Source organism: Halichoeres trimaculatus, unplaced genomic scaffold (genome assembly GCF_033239565.1).
Source record: "Halichoeres trimaculatus isolate MK-OKI-2021-1 unplaced genomic scaffold, fHalTri1.1 fHalTri1_scaffold_16, whole genome shotgun sequence".
Classification (NCBI taxonomy): domain Eukaryota; kingdom Metazoa; phylum Chordata; class Actinopteri; order Labriformes; family Labridae; genus Halichoeres; species Halichoeres trimaculatus.
Window position 1 is genome coordinate 6,450,174 of NW_027437194.1, and position 25,854 is coordinate 6,476,027.

General features: G+C 38.9%; 1 protein-coding gene across 1 annotated transcript in view; it reads left to right on the forward strand.

The window, feature by feature from the left end:
- The window catches only part of igsf9a (immunoglobulin superfamily, member 9a), a 104,360-nt gene that overhangs the window by 56,894 nt on the left and 21,612 nt on the right, over positions 1-25,854 (forward strand). The window contains exons 8-14 of the mRNA XM_074689697.1: positions 7,808-7,953; positions 11,044-11,186; positions 14,099-14,239; positions 14,704-14,820; positions 23,300-23,450; positions 23,691-23,802; positions 25,407-25,597. Of these exons, the coding sequence (XP_074545798.1) occupies positions 7,808-7,953; positions 11,044-11,186; positions 14,099-14,239; positions 14,704-14,820; positions 23,300-23,450; positions 23,691-23,802; positions 25,407-25,597 (1,001 nt within the window). The remainder of the gene's footprint in view (positions 1-7,807; positions 7,954-11,043; positions 11,187-14,098; positions 14,240-14,703; positions 14,821-23,299; positions 23,451-23,690; positions 23,803-25,406; positions 25,598-25,854) is intronic.

The following is a 25,854-nucleotide window of genomic DNA, read 5'->3' on the forward strand; positions in this document are numbered from 1 at the left end:
CTGGCAGGTTTATAAAGTTTATGGCTCCATCTCTTATTGAATCTCTGAGGTGACATCAAACAAACGTGTCGGACATTTTATTCACAAAAACTCAACTCTACCTCACCAGGGTCTTACTTGTGGTCTATGGGAGCCAGTCCCAGGGTTCAGGAGGAATTCAGCTGTGACATTGAAAGGCTCTCTGACATGCACTCTTGTGCCAGTCCACTGAATTTTGAAATTTCATCTGGAGCCGCCAGAGGTTCGGGAATAATAGAAAAGAGATGCTTTAATGCTTCATGCCTGCGTCACGTGCTATACCTATTAATTTTGCAGTAGGAACAAATACGTCAGTTTTATATTCATCAATACTCAGTCATGAACTGCATATGCTCCAAAGTTAGCTAAAGGAAACTCTCAGCATGTTTGTTTTTTTCTCTGTGCATGTTTTTGTCCACTGCAACTCTGTTAACCAACTTAAGCCGAAACTGAAAAAGTAGCACGTAGCTAGCAGCTTATAAGACTTGACAGTGTTACATTAATGCCAAAGATAGCTCAGTAAAGGAGTGTGCACCACTCAACATGTCTTTCTTTCAAAGCATTGATTTCTAGTCTTGGAAAATAAACAGGGCTCCTGATCCACCCAAGAACAAAGAAGAAAGTTTTCCATATGCATGTTTCTGAGATGATATAACAGAAAATTATATTTCCTTTTCTGGTATCGAACTTTATACAGCGCAAAAACACAACAAGGTTTCCCTCCAAGGCTTGACATTTTGCACCCGGGATTTGAGTGTATCAGAGCCACTTCCTAAATTTTTGTATTTCTTATTTTGCTCAGGGTGAATCTGTTCAGCTGCAGGAGAAAAATATTACCTACATAATAAATGCACATCATATTGTATAGAACTGCTGTTGCCAAGGCAACAAGAAGGCCAGATATACCAGTTGCCAGGATAAAGCTTTGAGGAGCACATAATTTTGGATGAGCAATATGGATAAAAACATGGTGTTTGCTATTCTATAATTACCACATGACTGAATTTAGCTATTAAACCCTTAATGCAGCTCTGATGTGCTAGTCTTTAATTTTTTTAAAAGAAACCAAATTATATATTTTTTTGTCATCCGTACATTTCTGCAAAGTTATATGAGAACAGAGAACAGCACCGAATACTACCCTGAGATAATTCTGCTTTTTACTCTGAAACTTCATCCAAAGTACAGCTGTAGATTTTAAACCTCTTTATAACCAGCAACTCTCTCTAAATGTCAAACATAATATGTGCTAAATAACACCGTGCCAGGACAAAAGTGATGTTGAGGACGGTCAATGCTTCAATCAGGGGAGTTTTTAGCTCAGAGTTTAAGATGCATCGTGAAGTCTAACTGTACAATCTCTATTCCCAAAGCGCAGAAGTTTGTTTAAAAAGTGAATTAAGACACATTTTGATGGATTGCAAATTATTCAAACCATGTATTGGATTGGAAATGGTACGAAAAGGACAAATCAAATGTGCTTATTTTATCTTAGGGAGGTAACAAAACACTAAAAGCTGAGCAACAGAAAAAAAAAGAGCAAGACTTTGATGAATATCTGTCAACAGTGAAGGTTAATTTGAGACAGTTTAGTAATGACTGAAGTACATAACACCATTAAAGGGTTCAGGGATCCATGTATAAAAGGCACAAGACTTAATACCAAGACTTTAAACCCTTGGTTGGCGCTGCATCAATATAAAAACTAGCTTGTGGAAATAACTGCATGGACTTAAAATTCACATCAAAAAGAACACTGCCTGCAGAGGTGTTGTTTTCCCCTGATGCACAGATACAAACTTTCATGCAAAGAGAACTGGCCTGTCTGCAGCATAGCCTTATCATCCCTGGACAACATTTCACATTCAAAACTGTATTTAAGAAATATTGAACTTGAGGTTTTATGACTTAATATCCATTTACTTTAGCAAATACAAGTGGGGTGTAAACCCAACCTGGACCCACTTCTCGAAACATGCCTTGGCATCAAAAACTCGCATACAGTCACACACACACCAAGCCAAAGAAAGCTGTTTTTAAAGCAAAAATTAACCTACTTACAGCCTGGTACAAAAAACATCTTCTGTCTGAATCGTTAATTTCACTATAGACACACACTGTACAGGGGGGGATTTTTTTTCTAATTCGGCAGTTTAGAGGATATTAAGAGTGAGCTTGCCCACTCAGAGGCACAGCTCAGGTCATGTGAACAACAGGCGTCCTATAGCTGTACTCCCACTTCCAATATGGCTGCCATAGCGGAATTGCTTCAAAAATCTTTTTCCGAAACAGACAGGGAGACTACGTCCATAGGGCAGAACGATTTTTGAAAATAATCTAATTGCAATTTTTCGGACCAATATTGCAATTGCGATTTAGCATTTATCATCTACATTATTCATTTAACACAAGAAATAAACAGTTCTATAGTATGACTAACACAACAAATGATACTGTCAAAATATAAACAATTCTTTCCTGTTGGCCAGGCCTACATGTTATGATGAAATGAGATTAATTGATGCATGAATTGATATGACTATCTCATCTTTAACTTTTACAATCACAGCAGAATGTTGACTAATTAATTGAACTTCCAGCCTTGTAGACATAATATAATATTATCAATTCCCTTAAATAAAATCAGAGAAAGAAAAAAAGTATTGCAGAGCAAGAGGCCTAGTATAAACAATAATCTAAAAAGTAAATATGAATCCTCTCTTTTATAAATCTCACACTAAATGAAGAGCAGAAATGTAAACAAGACCAAATCTCTGGCTTATCCATTGAAATATGTCAACACGTGGAGTGCACTTTTTTTATAAAATGAAAAAGAAACGCTGTGTGAACATAAGTATCAAATGTATTAAAATCTTACTGACCTCTTTTGGTTTAACTACTGAAATATATAAGCCTTTGGATTGCACTTAAATGCACTAAAAAACTTTTTTGTAATGCAGCCTTTGTGATTTAAAAAAAATGCATTCTATTACATTACGATGTTGGTTTAAATTCAATTAATTGTTCAGCCCTGTACATCCATTAATTATAGAGTCCATGAAGCAAACACAAAGATGGATCATTTCCTTCTACTCCACTGTCAACCAGAGTGTGTGTATGTGCGTGTGGGTGGTTTCCCAACTTCAGTGTCTATTATCTGATCAGCCTTGTTTGCCATGTATCTATTTATCCTACATCACATGGCCAACCAGTCAGAGACCAAGAGCCACAAAAAATACCGTGGTACCACAAAGAGCCACATCACAAATGCATTTCCTCTCAGACATAAACAAAAGGACATAAGATGAAAATCAATACACTTCCAAATTCTGTAGTGACATTTATTGCGTTTATAAGAGTGTTCACATTTGTACTTGGAGCCGTGTCTAAGACAAACTTTAGTTTTTACTGCAGGAGAGATTAAGTTCCATCTATCGATTAAGATGGCTATGAGCACATGTGCGATGTCGAGAAAAGAAACTGAAACTTAAGCATCAATCTCATCACCCAAGTATTGATCAATACTGATCACACTAGCATCAAAAATTGGCACACCACTACTCATAACAATGTAATACTTTTTTTTTATGAATGGATCAAAGAGCCGCATGGTGAAAGACAAAGAGCCACATGTGGCTCACGAGCCGCAGGTTGGCCACCCCTGTCCTACATGGATATGTTACAGACATGTGTACAACACTGAAAATGTTGCTTTGTGCTTGCTCAGTGTTTAAGGCAACAGAAAGAGGAGTAACTTCACCAGCTGAAAGATGTTTGTCTGCATTTCTTTGAGTTCTTAATCCTCTAAGTAGATAAAAACAAACAAAAAACAACCCATATAACACATATTTAATGTACATTTAAAAAGTACCCATTTGATCCCAACAATGACCATGAGTTGAATTAAAGAAAGGACACAAAGCTTAGGGGTTGTTGCTTTAAAAAGCAAAACTATGCCTGAAACTGTTAAGTGCTGATAGAGCTTTCCTACAAAGAGCTTTCAGAAGATCAGAGTGAGTAGAGAACAGTTCATGATTTTCAGCTCATCCCCAGCAGACTATCGAACGCTCTTAAAAACCAGCGGCTGGTGAAGCGTCAGTTGAGCAGTTTGAGGGCTTATTCACATATTTCACTCAGTCACACATATCATTATTCAGTAGAATTACTCTCAGGTTAATACTCAGCCTGATTTTGATGGTAGGAAAAGTTTCAGAGAGGCTTTTTAGAGTTGATGTTTAATGCAGTTAACAGCTGAGTAGACCACATAAGGATTATTCCCATTATCTGCCCCTCATTTCAGTGGAATAAGCTCTTCTGTAATCATGTGTTAAAAATAGGTGGAGAGTCTTTTGAAAAACACAGAAACAGGAGTTCTTGGTTTTACTTTGAAGAATTTATTACATTTATGAGGCCCTCATTCAAGGTGATTAATAATCAAAGGAAAAGGGAGGAATATGAATCACAAACTCAAAGTTCAACCAAATTTTTTTAACATAGCTGTTACTGCCGCTATGTTTGGTGATTACAAGGTTTGTCATTAATTCAACCTGCTGTTCTGGATGAAATGTTTGACAGTTCAGATGAAAATTAGTGGTCAGGGTTTGGTGGTAATGGTCAATTTAAAAGCAATAAGCCTGAGTGCTGAGGCCCTTTCTTTCTGCTCGGGGTAAGTGAAAATTTAAACGCTTGGTCCCTCAACATCTGGTGAGCACATTAGAGACTAAAACGCTATAAAACATGTTGTTAAAACAAATTTGGGATGGTTTGTGAATCCTTTAGACCTTTTATTACGGTGAAGAGACCGCATGTTACACTGAGGCGAAAACTTGATGCCAGCAAAAAAAAAAAAAAAGTTGTAACATTGGCATTCATGAACCCAACAGACCAGTTTCTGGGTTTTATCAGTGAACCATGGTCCCATGCAGAATTTCAGCTGCTCAACAGTCCAGGGTCCAGTTTGTTACATTTCTCATTTCCTGCAGTGTTGGATGTTTTATGACAGGCAGGCTGTTTAAGCCTCTGCAGACTGGGGGTTGGCGGGTTTGGCATTGTCTTACTGAAATATGTCTTCTGCAAAAAGGCACGGTCTGGATAACAGAGAACATGGTGAAAACTGTGTATATTTTTCAGCATGGTGCCTTCCTTGATGTTTCGCTACCAATGCATTAGGCAGCGACACATCCCCCCAATAATAAAGATACTGACTAATGATATGTACACAATAACATAAAAACCCATCTTGAATTCATTACATAGCATTTTTAGATGATCTGTGTATGAAATCCCCTTTACATGGTATAGTTTAACCAATATTTGTTGATGCAGCAACAAACTATGTTCACAGACCAGGGTTTTGAATGTGGTATTGAGCCCATGCAGTGATCTCCACTACAGAGTCATGTTTGTTTTTACCAAAGTGCCAAAGAGGCCTGAAGATCATAACCAGTGGATCATTTGGTATTGGTTTTCAGACTTTCTTCACTTGTACAGAGAGTTCTCTCATAGATGGGTATGACCAAGAGAATCACCATTTTTCTAAATAAAACATTGTTTTGAATCAGATAACTGAAATAATGTAAACTAAGTGTATTTTATTTGCGGCCCAGTACCAATTGACCCATGGACTGGTACCGTTCCACGGCCCAGGGGTTGGGGACTGGTCTTGGTCGATTACTCTGACAATTATATTTACATTTATTGATGAATCTGGGGGGATTGTTGTTTTAGATAATGACTAATTTTTGCTTAAGATATATAAAAAGAAACAACATATCTGTACATAGTTTAAGCTGCTCAGATGCTACATTTATAAAGTACAACAAATGACATGAATCTATTGCCACTTAAAGAATCAACAGTATGGGCAAAATTATAGAAAATGCATTGTTCTGTCATCAGATTAAGAACTTGGTGGGCCAAAAAGGTAAATAAATAAAAATGTGTCCTCAATCTTTTCACCTGCAGGTCAAACAGTTCACCCCCTCTGCCCTACCACTATAGGTAGCAGCTAACGCCAATGCTAATGTTAGTTTAATGAGCTCCTCGTAGTTTTCAAATGGGCTGACGATTTAATAAAAAGACTAAATGAGTCCTTATAGACATACCATGCATTTCTCAACATATGAAGGAGTGTATGTGGGATTTGGTAGCTACTCGCCTCGCTGTTAAGCTCCCAGGGTCATCATCGATGAGCCTGACATGTTTGCGTTTTAAGTGCAAGATCATTGCAGTTGCACTGCCCTGCCATGCGAGGACTTTTTTGCAAATGTTGCAATAAACACGCTGTGTGCTTTTACCTTGCGGGTAATACTCCCAAACTCTGGAAGTTTTTTTGGACAAACATCTTTCTCCGGCTCTGCCATTATTCACATGAGCTTATCCTCCGCCACGCTGGTCTGTCTACATTTGACACATACAGCATGTCCAAGTAATCTACACTCCAGTCAAGTAGGTGGCAGTAATGCACCTTCAGCTAGTTGCCAACGGCTAAATATCCAACAAAAAGAAAAAAGACAAAAAATCAATTTTATCAATTCATCGTTGCAGTCCTGATAGATTCTGAAAAAAAAGGTACTTAGTTCCAAACCAGTTACAGAGTAACTTAATCACGTTGGAAGATTTTGTCTCTGCTTCAACTGTTTTGGTTTGTTGCTGTCATTAAATTTAAATTGAGCCTTGTTTTGCTTAAAATATACATTTTTTTAAATTTCAGTGTCAGCATATGATTTGCTGTCTTTGGGATGCATCTGTGAGGTCCCCAGGAGCGTCCCCAGGGTTTTCTTAAAACAGGGTTTCGGGTCCAAATTTTGGAAAAACCCAGTTTTTTTGCGGGCCTTTTTTCTGGGCAAATTAGACCTGTTTTTAGCCTTTCACCAAATGGGCTGTAACGCCACAAAACGTGACCCGAGGGTTCCGAATCTTCTAGGGTGCGTCCGTGAGGTCCCTAGGAGCGTCCCCAGTGGGTTTTCTAAAAACTGAGTTTTGGGTCCAATTTTCGGAAAACACAGTCTTTTGCGGGCTAATTTTCAGGGCAAATTAGGCCTGGTTTTTGTCAACATTTACCAAGCATCCCAACTTTTTAAAATTCTGTTTGTACAAGATCCTCAAGGTTTTTTTTATTGTTATTATTGGAAGTGATTGACTTTAACATATAAAACCAAAGTTAGGAGTGTCTATTATGGCTAGAGCTAGTGTGCCGTCCATCTCTGGAACAAAAAAAAAAATGGATACTGAATGTCTGCTGTATGATTTATTTTTACTACCATTTTCACTTTGAGTGTTACTTTGTGCTGGGCATTTAATGTCGATTGGCCATGTCAGATGTGCTACAATGCTTTAAATGTATGGTTCAAAAGAGCCTTAGTGCCGTTAGTACTCTGTAGGGTTTGCCATTGAAAGCAGACCCTTTAAGAGCAGACGCCTCCTTCTTTGTTGGATGAAAGACTGTGTATAAGTGAAGGAGAATAAAGCAGCATTCAGTCACACACATTGTTTGTGAAAGGTCCCTTGAGTACATACTGACAGCTTATGTGACCTGTTCATAAGAGGCTGCATCCTAGCATCCTCACTTACCTTCTATCTAAATGTAAGTATGTTTACATGAGTGGGTACCTCTCTTCCTACTGTAAACAAAGTGAAATGGACTATCAACCTCCATCTGCACAGAGTGATGAATAACAGAAAAAAAACCCTTCCTACACCGTCAGAGCTCTGAGATGCTGTTTAACAGGACCAGAATGGAGGAGCTGAATTACCTCTCAGTGTTTTTCTCCTTTTGTTTATTCTCCAGTTCCCTGAAGTCTCGAGTGAAGATCATGGTGGATGGAACTCTACTCATCTCCAGGCTCATCCCAGAGGATTCTGGGAACTACACCTGCATGCCTACTAATGGCCTCTTGACCCCGCCCACTGCCTCCGCCATCCTCACAGTGATGCGTAAGTGTCTGTGTATAGCTTCTGTTTGTGTTTTTGGCCTGTGCATCAAACGCCTTATTTCTCTGAGTTAGATAATAGAATATAAGTTAAATCACACAGAGCTGACTTAAATGTCTGTACCTCCTACATCACTGCTGCCATCAGTGGTCAGTCGGGAACAGATGTGACGCTACAGTCAGCACCTCTCATCACAGGCATTCAGGGAGGTTTAACGGTTAGCTCACACATCCCAGGACCCGCTCCCATCACGTCCCCCAACCCATAAAGCATCACCACATTTAGCTGACCCAGGCTGTGGAACGTCAGGAGGAAGCTGTTGAGGAAATGTCAGCTCTGATACCATCTACCCTTCAACATGGACTGCAAAGGCTGCCACAACCTAAAATTTTAAGACAGACGCACATCAGTGTTTTTTAAATTGTCAAAGGCCAAGAACCTCTTATTCCCACAAAAAATCTTACTGACTCAACTCACTCCTTCTATATATTTTTTTTAACCCATAATTAAAAAAACCCCTAATCTACTCGAAGTCTTGGCCGACCACTAGAGGGCACACAATTTGAGAAACTCTGCTGCACATCACCAATCGAGTGCACATCAAAAGGATGAAATCCAAGCAAGTGCTTCTATCTTATTCCTAGTGGAAACATCTTATTTGACTCCACATGAAACACATTTGCCAGACAATGCCAGAAAAAAATGTCTCAGTTTAAGATGTTAAAAGACAAAAATGATGCTTGAACTACTTAAAGCAAGTAAAAAGTAACCGCCAATGGAGAAAGAAAGACACTGAACCAGAAGATTTTTCACTCACTTCAAGAATTCTATGGAGCAAAAACACTGACTCTAATGTTTAGTATTGAAAATAACATTTGGCAAAAAAGTATAATAGGATCAAAAGTAGAGGTGTCCCAGTCTGATATTGATATCGGATATCGGTCTGATATTAGCAAAAAACAAGTATCGGTATCGGAATGCATCTAAAATATAAGCAGTTTCTGTTCATTGGTTAATAAATGGGTCAGTTTTTTTCTCATACCTACTGTTGCTGACTACTGTTCTTTTTTTGAATAATATCACTTAATCAAGCCTTTTCTAACAAGACAGTCATACTACAAAATAAGTAATAAAAGTATGCACGTTTAATGCTGATATAGCATCGGATCATATTGGTATGGGTATATTGGTATCGGCCAATACTCAATGCTGCAGTAAAGGTATCGTATCAGAAGTGAAAATGTAATATCCGGACATCCCTAATCAGAATGGCATTGAAATCATGACAAAAATGTTTTATATTATTTTAATTTTATAAACTTTTGCTTTCTGATGTTGTTAAATTCAAATCATTTTATTTACTTGATGTCGCTAAAATATTATCAATGCCCTAACCTGTTTTGATGCCATTATTCGTTTTTTCAGTTTCAGGATACGTTTTTTTAATGCAAAATTTTATTTTCAATACTAAACATTAGTAAGTCAATATTTTGGCTCCATAGAATTCAGGCCTCATTTTGTGTTTTAATCGAGACATTGTAATGTGGTTCATATTAAAAGGGCTGTGGGGACTATCTGAAAACATTCAGTGTTTTGTCCAGGAAAAAGACTCTATTTCCCATGAGCCCTTGCACCCACTGTCGTGAAGACGTGACTCTTACCAAGGCATGGGTTTGTTTTGAAGCAAACGAATGAAGAGCAGATCTTCTCTCTAACTCTACTTTTCTTTGTTTAAGACAACTTTTAACCAGATAAAAAGCAACAAGGTAATGTATTTATTTGTAGTTATATAGCGCTGTTTTTGAAAACTTTGTAAACTCAGTTTGTACCGTAGTTTATTAGCCAGCTATATTCAGTGCTACACACAGCCTAGTGCTCTGTGATGTGTCCATGTGTAATTGTAGTGAATCCTGACTTATATATATATGTGACTCTATATACATATATATTTATGTGTGTGTGTTTTTCTTATAATTTTGAGCAACTTACCACTGACAGCATAAAATGGCGTTTGAAACTGTGGGTATGATTTTTCTGCTCTTGGTTGTTCTAGGATGCGATTGTTAGATGTTGGACATGACCCTCTCTATGAACTTCTGCTGCTGTATATAGACCTGTGAAACCAATCAGACACATTCAGTGAGCTGTAAACACAAACGCCTGGTTGAACAAGCCCTTACTGATTGATTCGTTTGAGGCTCACTGAAATCAGAGAACGTGTTCTGAGAAAAAAAACAAGAATGAATAAGACATTATGGATTATTGACAGGTTTTTGTCCAGGCATGTTGTCATCAAGAGCTTGATAGTCTTGTCTCCAGCATCAAATGGCACAGAACATTCGGGATGTGGTGCAACACTCAGGATAATCAGTAAGGTCCTGAAATCAAATCCAAATTGTGGGAAAAAAAATCAAAAAAGCTAGCTGTTGGATTTACTTCCTTTTTTTGATGGGTTAGTTGAGCCTTGGAAGAGGACATCGTGTACTGATGTTTCAACGTGAGAAAGATTTGACATCTTTTTTTTTTTTAAATGCAATTTTTCTAAAGGAATCTAACTAAAAAGGAACATTGAACAAGCCACAACTTGAACACTAAATGACTCTCAAAGTTTGTATTTCAGGCTCAGGAATTTATTTAAACTTGAATCATAAAAGTTTTAGAGCAAAGTCAAACTTCTCTTTATATAACTGAGCCATTACTCAACATTTGTCTTTTCTTAGCAGCAGGGTAATGTGAACTTCCGCTCCTTCTGGTTGTTCTTTAGAGCTTTTGTGGCTTGAGTGGTTTCTTTTGCACTTCTAGAGATGAGTCATTCATCATTATCTTTAGATACGAAGGTGGGAAATTATTCCAAAGCGCAAGGTTTTTTTTGTTTTTTTTTTTTAACTTGTTTGAATCTGTTCAGACATAAGAACCATGACTCTGTGAACAAAGAAAATTCACCATGAACAGTTTTTAATGTGGAAATGTGTGGTCACACATACAACTGTGACTGTGGTTCATTATGAACAAGGGGTCCAAACACCCTGCTCTCTCCTAATGGGTTCAACAAAATCAACAGCCTTGAAACAGCTCTGCTTTTTTCTCTAACAGACCCGGCCCAGGCTCTTCAAATGCCCCTGAAAACCTACCTTCCCACTGGTATGGACGGTCTAGTCACCTGTCCGGCGGCAGCTCAGCCTCCTCTTCTGCGTGTGCATTGGACCAAAGATGGAGAACCTCTTGACTTGTCTTTGGTGAGAAATAAAATGATGTCAACATAAAAATACTGTAGCTGTAAAACTTCCCCAGCTGTACTGCGTACCAGAACTCAAACTTCAGTTCCTGCCTTTGTCTGATGAATGCTTTTATCAACTGACTCCTGATGCTTTGCACATCACAGGAGAGTGGTGGCAAAATGCATTGTCTTTCAGGAGAGAAGTGTCAGACACACTGCTCACCACAGGCATGAAGCACCAGTCTCCAGCCACCCATCATGCAAACACTTTTCTATCTATCAGCCCACTCATCCTGCCTACAGAACACTAGAGCAACAATTCTCATGCTATTACAGCGTGAATGCTGCAGGAGACAAAGTGATTTTTTAAAGTATTTAAAAAGGACCATTTACCTTGTCCATCATTGGAAATGTCCTGTCAATTTTTCAACCGCAGAGTTATTCAATCACATTCATCTTAATGGACAGGGATGATGTGTCACCTTAAAAGCTTTGAAGCAATCCCCAAGGAACTCCTGACCGCCCCTTGCTCTTTCCATCTCTTTTCTTCTTCTACCTTTCAAACTAAGAGCCCCCGTTTGAGCTCACAAAAGACCAAGCCCTTCCTCCTCCTGACCTGTCACACGCTGAGTGGCCCCTCCCCCACAACACTTTGGAGATGAACATGACACACGCTGTAGGAAATGTGATAGATTCCTGTAGAGTTAGGGAATATCTTTGGAGTCAGGCTGTTATTCTGCCAATTATTCCAAATTTACCCTGGATGTTAGGAGCTCTTACACGCGCTGAAGTACTTTCTCACAGCCTCATCCCAGGGAGGATAATGGTAATCTTGACTTCATTAAACTGAGTGGAAACCTTTTCGCGTGAAAACCCAACAGGAGGCTTTCACAATGGCTTAATGGGAAAAAATACTAGTAAATACACCTTCTTGTTAAAAATTTGAAGCACGCTTTTGTTGTGCGTTGGGGTTTACAAAATACATTATAACAGGAATATCTTAAAAGGGTTTGAAATTGGAGGATAGAAAATATCACCTTCTGAAAACTGAAAAATAAATAAATATCAATAATCTGCCCAATGGGGATTTAAGTACTTAACTCTTGCAGGACTCTGACAGGCAGGCACTTATTAAAAAACATTTCAGTAAATCATTCAATCACTGCTGGAGAGCTCATGAGTAGCTTTGCAGTAGTTTCAGATTTTCTTACCTTTTAGCTCTCGAAGCTCTTTGCAAACTCCTCACTTTACATTTTATGCAAATAACCAGAGGTTTCAAAAGTGTTCACAGTCACGATTTAAGTAAAAGTATAGATAGTCAGGTTTAAAACATAGACTGAATTGGTAGCAGCAAGGGCTTTGAGTACAGCTATAGGGCGCCTGTCGGTCATCTGACCTGAGCTGTGCCTCTGATTGGGCAAGCTTGCAATCTTAACATTCCACGAACTGCAAAGTTAAAAAAAAATTCACCCCCCGTACTAGGGATGGGTAGCTTTCACATTTGAAACTGTATGATACCAATGCCTGGTACATGGAAATTAGTACCAGTATTCAACGATACCAATTTTCAGTACTTTTTTGTTTTTATGTGTTAAAATATATCAATTTGTTTAATAATAAAGTATACATACTTTCTTACATATTTATTCTTCTATATATAAATTTGCAATGCTGTGTTTATGTCCAGTGTAGGTACCTAAACATGGGACCTTTTGATTTTAAGTGAATCGGTTCCCCAGTGCTTTTGACAGAATTCTGTCAGTACCTACAAAAGTATCTAATTTGGTAACCATCCCTACCCCATACAGTGTGTCGCAATAGTACAATTAGCGACTCAGACAGGAGAAGTTTTTTTTTTTAAACCAGGCTGTAAATAGGTTAATTTCTGTTTTGGAAACTTTTTTTTTTTATTTTTGGCTTGGTGTGTATGTGACCTTCGGTACTTCTGCAACCATCCTCAAGAAACAGCGGATTTTAGCACTTCCACATTGTCTCAATTTGTTAGACCAGAGGTCTAACAAACCAAGGTTGCTTGGTTTAAAAAGAATTTTATAGAAGTTGAAGTATCTGGTTTAAAAAAAGTAAAAGTAAAAATAATGTTAGGGGAAAAAATGCCATTAAGGATAAAAGTGTAGGCTTCGCCACAGGGGTCTAAAGTGCACTCTATAGGCCAGAATAACAATAAAGTTTGGTTAAAATGTTAATTTTGGAAATTTTGGAGCAGCTGGTGCTGACCAATACTCAACACAAAAGCTTGATTGCTTCAAACTAATCTAGTCTACACGCATTTGCAGTGTTTCCCCTATGATTATAATGGGGAATGCCCAGCCACCCGATGTAAGCCAAATTAATTTTATTTTCCATGCAGTGCCAAACCAAAGCACAAGTAATTTAAGATTACTGTAGATAATTTGACGAATAATTATAATCTGTGTCCCATAAGAGCCACCGTACTTAGAAGATGCTATTTTCTGTGTTGTGCCAGGAGAGCTCGGCACTGGGTCTTCTTCATATAATATGACTTTCATGATGCAGTGTGTTCACCTTCTGATGGTTAAATAGATGTAAAGTGAGAACTTCACTCTCACTTGACTCTATGCAAATGGCGCAATTTATTTGGATAGGTTGTTATTTTTTTGTGTTTTTTTGTGTGTTTTTTGTGTTTTTTCCAAGCCAAAAGGAAACAGGAGTAACAAGGCTATTTTTAAAAATGTAGGGAGTAAAAAGTACAGATATTTGTCTGAGATGTTAAGAGCACAAGTAAAAAGTCAGCTGAAAAGTAACTACTCCAGCTAAGTATAAATACCCAAAATTTCCACTAATGTAAGGCAATGAAGTATTTTTACATTGTTACATGTTCTGTTGTACTTGTTGTCATCTCTTTTCTTTTGTATCCATCAACATTTTGTGAGCATTGCTTGTTTCTCTCAGTACCCAGGATGGACTCTGACACAAGAGGGCTCTTTGTTCATGGCAACAGTGAATGACGACACAGCAGGGGTGTACACGTGTACTCCATACAACAGCTACGGCACTATGGGATCATCCGGGCAAACGACTGTTATTCTCCAGGTCAGTGTTGTGATTAATTTGTGGGAAATAGAAAAATTGAGTGTATAATTAAAGGACTAAATGTGAGAAAGACCTGCACCATGAGCCACAAACCACTGGTCAATCATGCCATTAAAGATCAGAACCCTTCACATAATCCGCCCTAGTTTTTTGTTGAACTATCCATCCACCCCACTGTGCTTGTGTTTTAATTACCCCAAACGACGTCTGTCACAGCGCATTAAAAACTTAACAGAAACGACATTTTAATGACCTTTTCGCAGCGACGCGTGAGCCCTCTGGCATTAATAGAAGTCAACCCAGACTGACTATAATAGCTGCACTGTTAGGGAGTTAATTGTGTGGCTAATCCTTTTGTTATTAAGATAATCTTGTCCAAAGCGGCAGTAATCCAGTCTTGAAAATCCATTGTTGGCAATGCTGCAATCTCCTTGATTCAGTCTTATTGCACTGGCAATTTGCAGGACCCCCCATCCTTCAGCATCACTCCTGAGAGGCAGTACAAACAGGAAGCTGGAAGGACCTTGCTCATCCCCTGTCAAGGGAATGATGACCCGACTATAAAAGTGTCATGGAGTAAGGTAAATAACCCAGTAAAGCTCTTTGAGAAGTAATCCTGTGTGATGAGTGGGGCTGGGGATGTGTCTTATTGTTCTTGTTTCTGAAGATAGTTCTGAACTTTGTGCAAAAAAGCTGTGATGTGTTTGTTTTATCCAACAAAAATACTGGCAAAAAATTAAAAATGTACTGTCCGGACCCCAGCCTAGCAGCACGACACAGTGGCTGCGGTTACATGCAGTATATATCTGAGTTAAGGTCATTATTTTGGCTTCTGAAACATTCAGAATAACCCATTTACATGTGTGAGCAAACAGGGTTGTTCCTTGTTACATGGTATCCCAAGCAAGACACCAACGCACAGACAATATCTCAACACACAGAGAATATTATGACTTGATGTTGTTTCCACTTACTTTCTGTACTCAAAGGACCAAAATTCCTAGCGGACAGAACATGCGCAGAACACAAATTAATGTTCTGATCCAATACATTGATCAATATTGGCGCCAAATATGGCTATTTTTGGAGGATCAGATAGCATCAGATTTTGTTACATGATCAGGACCGAACTAGTTTACACCTGTTTTTAGCACTGTCCCGCTTTTACGGCTGCTGTACATCAAACCACGTTGCAAACATGTCTGCTGTGTGGGACTGCTTCTCTGTGGAAAGTAATGATAGAAAAACAGCGTCTTGCCACATTTTTAAAGTGAGTGTTCCCCCAGGAGGTACCAACAGGGCTCTCTTTAATACAACAAATGATTTTTCATTTGTTGTATTAAAGGGAATCACTCAACTAGGGATGGGTACTGAATTAGGTACTTTTATGGGTACCGACCAAATTCTGTCAAAAGTACCGAGTACCCATTCATGTAAAATCAAAAGGCACCATGTTAAGGTACCTGAATGCATCCTTTTGACAATGAGGGAGTGGAAGAGTAGGCGATTTTCTATGCTGGACATGAACACAGCATTGCAAGTTTATATATTGAAGAATGAATATGTTAAATTGAAAAGTTAATATTTTATAATTAAACAAACTGATATTTTTTTACCACATGAACACACAAAAGTACCGAAAATTGGTACAATTGAGTTCCATACTGTACCGATTGCCAAGTACCGGGAATTGGTACCGTATTGTTTAAAATGTGAAAGGTACCAATCCCTACACCCAATGGAATACGGGATTTATCAGAGAAAGGTATTGGTATCAGATTGTTATCGTCAAAACGATGAAAAGTTGGATCGGATCAGAGGTAAAAGAATCTGTATTGGGACATTCCTTTACATGACAATGTGATTTTCGGGCTTCAGAAGTCCAGTTTTTCAAAAGGGTCATTGGTGTTACATGGCCATGGACAACCAGGCTACTGCTAATATTTAGAATATGAAAAGGTTACTGACTGCAGGTAGACTAAGCCAGTGTACCCTGCTAATAAATCGAACAAAGTAGAAAAATGCAACACAGAAAACAAAGGAATACAGTTTTTGTGATGCCATTCGCTGAACAAAAACAATCTTCACGGTCGACTGGAATTAAACATGGCAGGGTTATGTTTTTGTCTTTGTTATTGCTGTCGCACTGGGAGTGACGATGCTTTCAATTCATCAAACTGCAGTGTTTCTAGCTCCACCTTCTGGGGTCTGATTGGTATGTCTGGCACCTCAACAGAAGGGTACCAAAAAAGGAAATGCCACAAAATATGTGCCATACCGAGATGAACCGAAGGGTATCGCCTGGTGGAAACGGGGCTAGACTCTCACAACTTGAAATGCACAGCTACACTCATAAACACATGAAGAGGTGGAGGAGTCTCCTGTAATAATACTCTAGAGTCATTTCCCTGCAGGTTATTTCTCCAGCCTAAGGAAAACAATGTACAGTCAACCGAGGCAGGGGGTAGAGAGTCTCAAGGAAAAGAAATATAACTGCTCAACATGGATGAAATCCTTCCCCTCACTCACATGTGAAATTGTTCCAGGCTATTACCTGTTGTAATGTGCTCACCTTGTTCCACGCTGTCAATTTACCAGAGAGGCTGGCAGGACAGAGTCCAGATAGATTTACACATGAACTCCCCACCGACAAATGAAAACTTCACAAGTGCAGCTCATGTGGGGAAAGGAGTCTGTCTTTGACATATACTACTGCTCCCCTCCAATAGGATTCCTGTTGCATTATTCATAAAATGAGAGATTGTATTAACACGAACGGTCTCAACATTCAAATATTTTCTTATCATTTCAACCACTATCTTTCTTTCAACACCAATCACTTCATCAGACAATTTTATGTTAACACCCATCTCTTTTCTTGACTTGAGGAGATAAGTGTGTTTTAAATCACTACAACTTTTGTTGGCTGTAAGTATTCCAAAAAATGTTGGACACTTAAATTTGAAAACAGAATGTGAAGGTTTCCAGAAATAAAAGTTGCCTTTGATTGAAAAGGTTGCCATTAAATTTTAATTTAGTGCAGATAATAAATGTAGTTGTTCTAACACCAACAGAAGTTACCCATTAATAGACACTAAAGGTCATTCACTCAAATGAAATTCACTGACAATAGTTAATGACACAAATAACCTTCAATCTTTAAAATAAAACGAAAAAAAAAGAAAGATTAACGCAAAAAATGTCCACAATGCACCTTGGTAACACATGCGGACGTAGATTATCAAGTTGAAATGCCAGCTCATAATTATGTGTTATCACATCAACTCGGGGCCTTGTTCACGAGTTAGGGGAAAATGGAGCAAGAGATTGACAGACCAATCAGGGCAGCGTAGGCAGTGATAGGGCCGCTATGCCGGTAGGTAGTCAGGTCAAAGCCAAGGCTCTCAATTTACTGGTCAGTCTATGTCCCGACCTTCACCTATGGCCACAAGCTGTGGGTAGTGACCAAAAGAACAAGATCGCGGATACAAGCAGCTGAAATGAGCTTTCTCCACAGGATGTCTAGGCTCAGCCTCAGAGATAGAGCTTGGACATCCAGGAGAGGCTCAGAGTAGAGCCGCTGCCCCTCCACATCGAGAAGGGCCAGATGAGGTGGATCTGGTGAGGATGCCTCCTTGACACCTCCATGGGGGGGTGTTTCAGGCGTGTCCTGCTTGGAGGAGACCCAGGGGTAGACCCAGGACATGGTGGAGAAATTATATTTCTTGACTGACCTGGGAATACCTTGGTATTCCCCACAGACTGTAGAAAAATGGACGTCATCTTGCTCGGCTCAAAGCGAGGTCGCCTTAATTGTTCCTATTTTGACAATAAGACTTGATACCTCAACAAAAATATAAAAAAGTTTTTTTTATATGCAACTTCTCGAACTACAAGGTACCTACACTCAGCAAAAGTTTTTTTATTATCTGTTTGAGTCAACATTATACACTGCCTGGCTGAAAAAAAAGTCGCCACCAAAAAAAAGGTCAAACACTCTAATATTTGGTTGAAACCAAAGCTGAGGGCTAGAATCAAACATGTAAGAGGAAATAAGACAGAGGTGAGCTCCTTGGACTCTAGTATCCGAACACCTCAGGGGGTCATGGACCGTACTGAGAAAGAGGACATGACTTCATGTATTGGTTTGTGGATTTCAAGCATCATAGTGGTCTTATCATCTTGATTTTAGAGCCACAAAAACTGCTCCCCCTGGTGACTGGTATAGGTCAAAAAAATCTGTCTCCCCAGTCATTCCAGATGGGCTGTGGTCAAACTTTAAAAAATTAATACACCTCGTTGATATGTTCCTCACGTCCGATTGTTGTGGTGATTTGAAGATATTGTTTGGCTGTCTTGTATTCAAGTCCTTCTTTTTCTGAAAAGTTTCATTTTAATTAGTTATTAAAAATGAGGTTTTACTCACGTTTAACAATGATTGACAGCTGATATTCTTGTGTATTTTTTCTGGGGTTGTAAAATATTTCAGGACGTAGAGTCAATAAGCGATTAGACGTGAAAGAAAAAAAGAAAAAAAAAAGAAAAGAAAAGAAAAAAAAAAATATAAATATATATATATATATATATAAATATATATATATATATATATATATATATATATATATATATATATATATATATATATATATATATATATATATATATATATATATATATATATATATATTTTTTTTTTTTCTTTTCTTTTTTTTTTTTCACAAATATATATATTTATATATTTGTGTTGCCCGGCTCCACTCTTTACTGCTCAGACTCTGGCTGCACAACCGCTTCAGTGGCGGCGTCTGTGATGGGGGTTGTTTGGCTTCAAAACCGTACTATGGTAAATGGTGGAGCCACACTGTCCACTCTATATACAGTCTATGGTATCTTCTTGGTCTTCCCTGATGGCACTGCTGCTGGATAAGGGATGGAAGATGACACATAGAATTATAAGTTAGAATATGTTATACTTTAGGATTGCTGGAAGGCCATTTTGGCATCCTGACGGTTTTGCCGAGCCATGCTGTAATCATGCATGCAGAGTGTGAATTGGTGTTGTCTTGCTAACATAAACTAGTCCTTCCCTGATAAACTTGTCCACAAAAGAGGAAGCCTCCCATTCTGCATGCACTGCTGCACCTTCATGCTATCACAGACACTGGCTTTGAACTCTGAGCTGATAACGAGCTAAACGGTGCCACTTCTCTGTAGCCCAGAGGAAAGAGCATCCATGATTTCTGAACAGAATGTCAAGTTCTTACTCATCAGACCACAACTTCCACTTCATGTCAGTCCATCTGGAATGATGAATACAGAGACCAACTCTGTTTACAGAAAATATTTCAGGAGCACTCTGACCTCATGCGGTGATTTCCACTACAGAGTCACATCTGTTTGTAGTATATATCACCACCTGAGGACCCAGAGATCAGGCATCAAGTGTCTACTTTTTCTCTTGTTCCTTGCATACAAAGATTTCTTCAGACTTTCTGATCTTAATGATACTGCGATGATGAAATCCACTGAGTCTTCCAGTTTCTTTTTTTGAGAAACATCATTTTTGAAGTGTTGCGTTTTTTGTCAGCACAGTCCTTCACAGAGCATCTAAAATCTTCCCTTCTTCACTTTAGAAAAACTGTTTTACTGGGATGCTGTGATCAAACTTTATCATGTTACAAACCTGTTGCCAGTCAAACTGATTGAGTGTGAGAATTGCACCATGTGTTGTCTTTTGTAGCTTTTCAGAACTATTCTCAGCTTTTGTTTTCACTGTCTCAACCTTTTTCAAACATAGAGCTAGCCTTGATTTCAAAATAGGCCTGAAAATATCTATTAGACTCAGCTTTGGCACTTTGATTTCTTGCCTTTTCACTCGTTGCAGTTATTTGTGAAAACAGGTATGCAGTCAGCAGAGCAGTGTCATTCAGGCATCTCATACTTTATTCAATTTCCCTGTTTTGAAAGGTTGAGTTCTAATTTCTTTATCTCTACGAAATGCTCTGCCTCCTAACCTTGAAACATTAAAGCATGTACTTGAAAAATACGAACTTAACCACTTCACTGTTTTGACCCCATCTGCCCACAGTGTGTCACAGCACTTTGTGGAAGCAAAAGACACATGATTAATTGAATTTACTGCAACTTTAAATGAGTAATTCAGACATATGACTCTGCTACTGCTACTGCTGCCATTGAGTGGTGGATAAATGCTCTGTTCTCTATGCAGAACAACACTTGGCACTGTGATGATTAACAAACTTTTCACCTTGTGAGACAACTTCATCAATGCCTTCCCTTCATGGAGACTAAATGTGCGTTTGATTTGGAAGTCTGTAACACCTTAAGAACCCAGATGCCAACCTTCTTAATTAAAAAAATGCATTTGAATTCAGACACGCAGACCTGGGATCAGAACCAGTTGCCAGAATCAATAATATAACAAAGTGATTGTGCAAACTGTATAATTTATTAACTGAAATTCAGAGGTAAGATACTCTTTAACCTCATCCATTATTTTATTTAAAAATCCAATCTGCTGGAGTAGAGAGCCCCAAGAGCCCAAAATACATCAATGTCCAAAGACTTTGTGACTGTAATGCATATTAGGACGGGACACTGACCTAAATCTACATCGTGATACTTTTCAGATTTACCCTTAAAGCAGTTAATGGAATGAAAACCTTTTACAATACAAATCTTTTTTATTCCCTTTCAGCTTTTTTCCCATTGTTTGTTGTTTTTTGTTTTGTTTTTTTGTTTTCAATAAAAGTTTTATTGAAACTTTTAAACAATATTACAATTAAAAGGCATGTACACAGACATAACTAAAAGGAATAAAATCATCCTTAACAATATTAAAAAAAAAAAAAAAAATTCTCATCAGCTCACTTCAATGTTTATTAAACTGCCATAGTCCATGACATTTAAATCTGGCCTTAGCCTGGATGGGACTGTCCAGTGCCCGTATCCTTTGGGCAATACGTCATGGATTTCTGCAGGGAGGTGGTCCATGAGTGGTGTCTTTGTAGCATGTAGTAACAGTGGGAGGTTTGTCCTTGATCCATCTCAACACTAGACATTTTCTTGCCAAAAGTAACTATTTAAATCTAAGAGAACTTGGATGGCAGTGCCAAGTAACAAAAACTACTAGGATCCTTGCTTACTTAAGTTTTGAAAATGCTACTAAGCTCTTTTGCTGTGCAGGACCAGAACTGTGGTATGCATTTACACTTCCAAAAAAGATGAATGTTGTTGTGGTGACAGGCCTGGGTCAAACTTATTCTAGATAGAAGGTGTTATATGTAATCTATGGGGAATCTTTTATTGAGTTTCCCTTGAGATTCAAGCGAGAGAATGTTAGAGGCTTTTATGCTTTTTAACACCTTGCGCCGCGTTCATTGATGTCCATTCCAAAACTGCAGGGGGTTGTACTAAACGAGAGTTAAAGAAGTTTGCCTTTGTTTACAACATACATATCTGTCCGGGACATTTTCCAGGTTCCTTTATCTGATTCCTCTTCTCTGCCGAGAGTGGCCGTAATTACACGCCATGTGTACCATTATTTACCACTGGATTATTACAGTGATCTCTATGTGAAGAGTCATACAAAGGCCTGTATTTCTGCACTTTGACCACTAGGAGATCCTGTTCTTCAGCCATCTTTTCTGCATGTCTCTGTCCTGCTGGTGAAAACTTTTTTAGTGTGGGCAGCGCAGAAATTTTCCCCCAAAAAAGGGGAGGCCCAGGGGCGAAAATGACTTCATGCACCCATGAACCCCCCAGCCCATCAAGCTTTAATCAGCCTTCAATCTGTTGCAACCCCCCCCCCCCCACACACACACACACACACACACACACACACACAAACATTTTTGATACACATTTTTGATACAATTCAGGACTTCTTGCCAGCCGTCTTCTTTGTACTCTTTATCTAGATCCCCTTTGCCAATTACACTAGACATTAAACAAGCTTACTAGACAGGTATGATGCAACAAGTGGTAAAAAGGGGAATTAAAATGGGAGGAGTTCTTGTCGTTAATGAGAAAGAATTCTGGGCACTTAATTTGGGATAGGAGACACAGCTGTCTTATAAAGTGATGAATCTGCAGGTACCCCAAAAAAATACTTCTCGGAAGGCCATACTGAATTTTAAGATGCTGAAAAGACATGAGAATCCCATCATTAAATACATTTTCAATAATCCTAATGCCTCTGGACTTCCAAAACTGAAAAATCAGAATCATGTTTTGTTGCCCAGTACATTTGCACATACAAGGAATTCGACTCAGTGTTTCGGTGCTAACAATTAACAAGGAACAAAGAAATAATGTGAACACTTGAATACAGACTGTACACTCTGTAAAATGGAAAATAGAAAAAGTTAAGATATGAGATGTACAAAAATTAAAGATCATTAATAAAAAAAGATAAAATAATCATAAGAACCTAGAAAAGCACTCAGAGAGTGCAGACCTCCACCAAGCATATTGTGATTGTCACCAACACTTCAGTCCGACTTTAATGTTATACTTCCTTTCAGCAGACTGTCTGCTACAATTTTGTGTTAGTTGCAGGTTTGTACGATAATTTGTTTCCTGACAGTGTTGAAAATTATGATGACCCAGTATATATTTCATATTCCAGGTCTTGGTATCCAGAATATTGCCAGGATCTGGATCGTACTTTTACATCTGTCAGAAATTATGGTGACCTTGTCTTGTATTGTTTTGCAAATACACATATGGTGAAAACAGCCCTATCTCACAATGATAAAGAATCCTTTAAAAAAATCCTGGATCCAGACGGTAATCCGGATCGACTCCAAAATGTAATCATTTCTTTATTATCCCATTTTCTTGAAAAATTTCATCAAGATCAGTTTGTTCAACAAACTCTCATAAAAACATAACCTCCTTGGCAGAGGTAATGATAATGATGATGATATGTGTGTAAAATGTGTGATCTGTTTGCCTGTTGGATGATTTGTGAGTTTGAGGAAGCCTCAGTTTTGTCTGACGCTGAGTGTTTGATGATCTTTGTTTTCTCCGCGGTAGGTCGACTTGGCTCGTCAGACTTCCTACTCCATCGAGTCCAATGGCTCTCTGCTCCTGCAGCCTCTCACCAAGGAGCACCAGGGGTGGTGGGAGTGCAGCGCTGCTAACCGTGTAGCCTCAGTCAAAGCCAGCACTCAGGTCTTTGTCTTGGGTGAGTGCGAACAACACTCTCATCTTATCCTGGATCACGACAGAAGTTTTCGTTTCGTTGTTTTCTCTGTACCTGTTTAAACTTCCTTTACACCCAGCATGGGATGGATTCTTGTGCCTCCAACACGCCTCCAACAGATAAATGTGGCACATCCAGAGATGGCCTCTAAACTTGTGCAGATTCAGGTAGTTGAAGTGCTGGCTGATTTCCACCAACTCCTCTCTTCTCCTTCCATTATAGGAACGAGTCCCCATGCAGCTACCTCTCTGTCAGTCTCTCCAGGGGTGAAGCAGGCCAACATATCCTGGGAGGCAGGCTTTGATGGAGGATCAGCACAGACATTTTCAGTTTGGTGGGTGTAAAGCCTCCCACTTTCTTCTTGGGCTGTAACCATGGCAGCCATCGACAGCGCTGGTATTACTCTATTGATCTTGAGGATGAGGAATTCATTTATGTGTTATCACTTCTTGGCAGCTACAATAAAAAACGCTGGTGCAGAGCAAAGCTGTGTATCACAGCGGGCATGCTAGCTACAATAGGAGGTAACCTAGAAAATACAGCGTCATGCATTTGTTTGTGGTGAATCAGCGCTTCTGTATCAGCTTACAAATCACAGATCAAGGTCTCGTGTTCACTTGAGAGCTTCTTGTTGGAAATATGTCTGTGTTTTTATGAAAAGAGAGTGATAAAAGGGATGAAAACTGCAGCCAGTTATGACTCAGAGCATTTCTATTTGGAGTGTGCTCTCTTAAAAAATCACGAGTCAGGTAGACAGTCTTTATATCGATGCTACGATGAACAAGCATGTCTTCCACAAAGGTCATGTCAGTCCATGGAGGTAAGTGTTTTTTTTTCCATCACAAGAACAAGACTCACATTTTTCTTTTTTTCTTTTTTTTTTTGGTAACATCCGGGGAACGATGATAACACAAAGCTTCTCTTAATGCTCATCTTAATCACATTGTAACCCGCGAGCGCTACATCAGATGAAGATGAGATGAGTTATCTTAATCCCCGAGAGGGAACTGGGTCATTGCTGCATTAAAGAGGAGCACAGAACTAAACATAAGTCACATCAAAAAATCCTAAAATAGATCTGCCAATCATCAAGGAAAAAAAAACACTTCAAGTCTTGTCACAGCTTGCTCTGACTGCCTTACATCTTGTGACCACGGCGGAGGAGGAACAGGGGAAATGGTGAAAGATGACTTGACCTTTAAAACACTTTGAAGGTCCTGATCTTCTATCACGAAAGCTATAAATGATAAAAGATCAGTCTTCTTGGTATGCTATGGCCTCCGCTGAGTGTGATTTTAATAATGAAAGGTCTTAGACGGCTTTGACAGCACGCTAAATATTCCCTCATATAGCTGTCAAATTAATTTCTTTACACAGAAAATGTTGAAAGTATAACACAGTGCTTTAACGATGTGATATAACAAGTTTACCTAGCTTATACAGCACAACACAGGCTAATTCAGTCCCCCCTTTGGGTGTGTGTGTTGTTATTTCCTCATTATTTCCTCAAGTCGTATTCCATATTCTTTCCATTTTCTTGTGAACGACCACTTCTATCGAGTAGGAGCCTTCCTCTTCAAGAGGAAAACCTCAATGTCAGACAGACATTAATAATTTTCAAAAGCTCATGTACTTTGAATAGGTGAAAGGGTTTTCTGCCCGGGGTCAAGTAATTTGCTCTGTATGAGATAGATGTGTAGGAACCTCAGCACAAGTAAGAACATGAAAATCCTCCTAATTGGAGTGGCAAGCACTCAGTGCAATTGCAAGGATACATCAGTGCTGTCTCTGCCACAAAATCTGCTGCTGATGAGTATAAATGATTGATGAAACCTACTTTTCTGTCATGTTTCATAAAACCAGACTCACAGCATTCCAGCCGCTCTTTTGTTCTCACTTCTCTTCTCTCTGCCGCTCTCTCGTTTTATTTCTCTGCAGGGTGAAAAAGATTTCAGGACGCGATAATGACGACAGGAAGGAATGGTTTTCTGTGCCCGTTCCCCCCTCCTCTGGAACCAGGCTGCAGGTGACAGGCCTGTCTCCTGCCACGGACTACCAGTTCAGCATCCTGTCTCAGAACAAAGTGGGCTCAGGACCCTTCAGTGATATTGTCACTGCCAGGACGTCAGGTCAGCACCACGAGCAATGATGCTTTAATTGGATCACTACGCAGGCATAATGATAACAGAAATAATCATGACAGTCCAATTTGCAAAGTACTTTTCAAGCTACATTAAGATTTCATAAGATAAATGGAAAAGTTGATTTGATCCTGACATTAAACTGAACAAAAAAAATGCACAGAAACATGTTATGTTGAAGAAAAACTAAACACTACAGTGTCTTTCAGTAAAAAGACCTAACTGTGGAAGCCCATTTCTGCCTG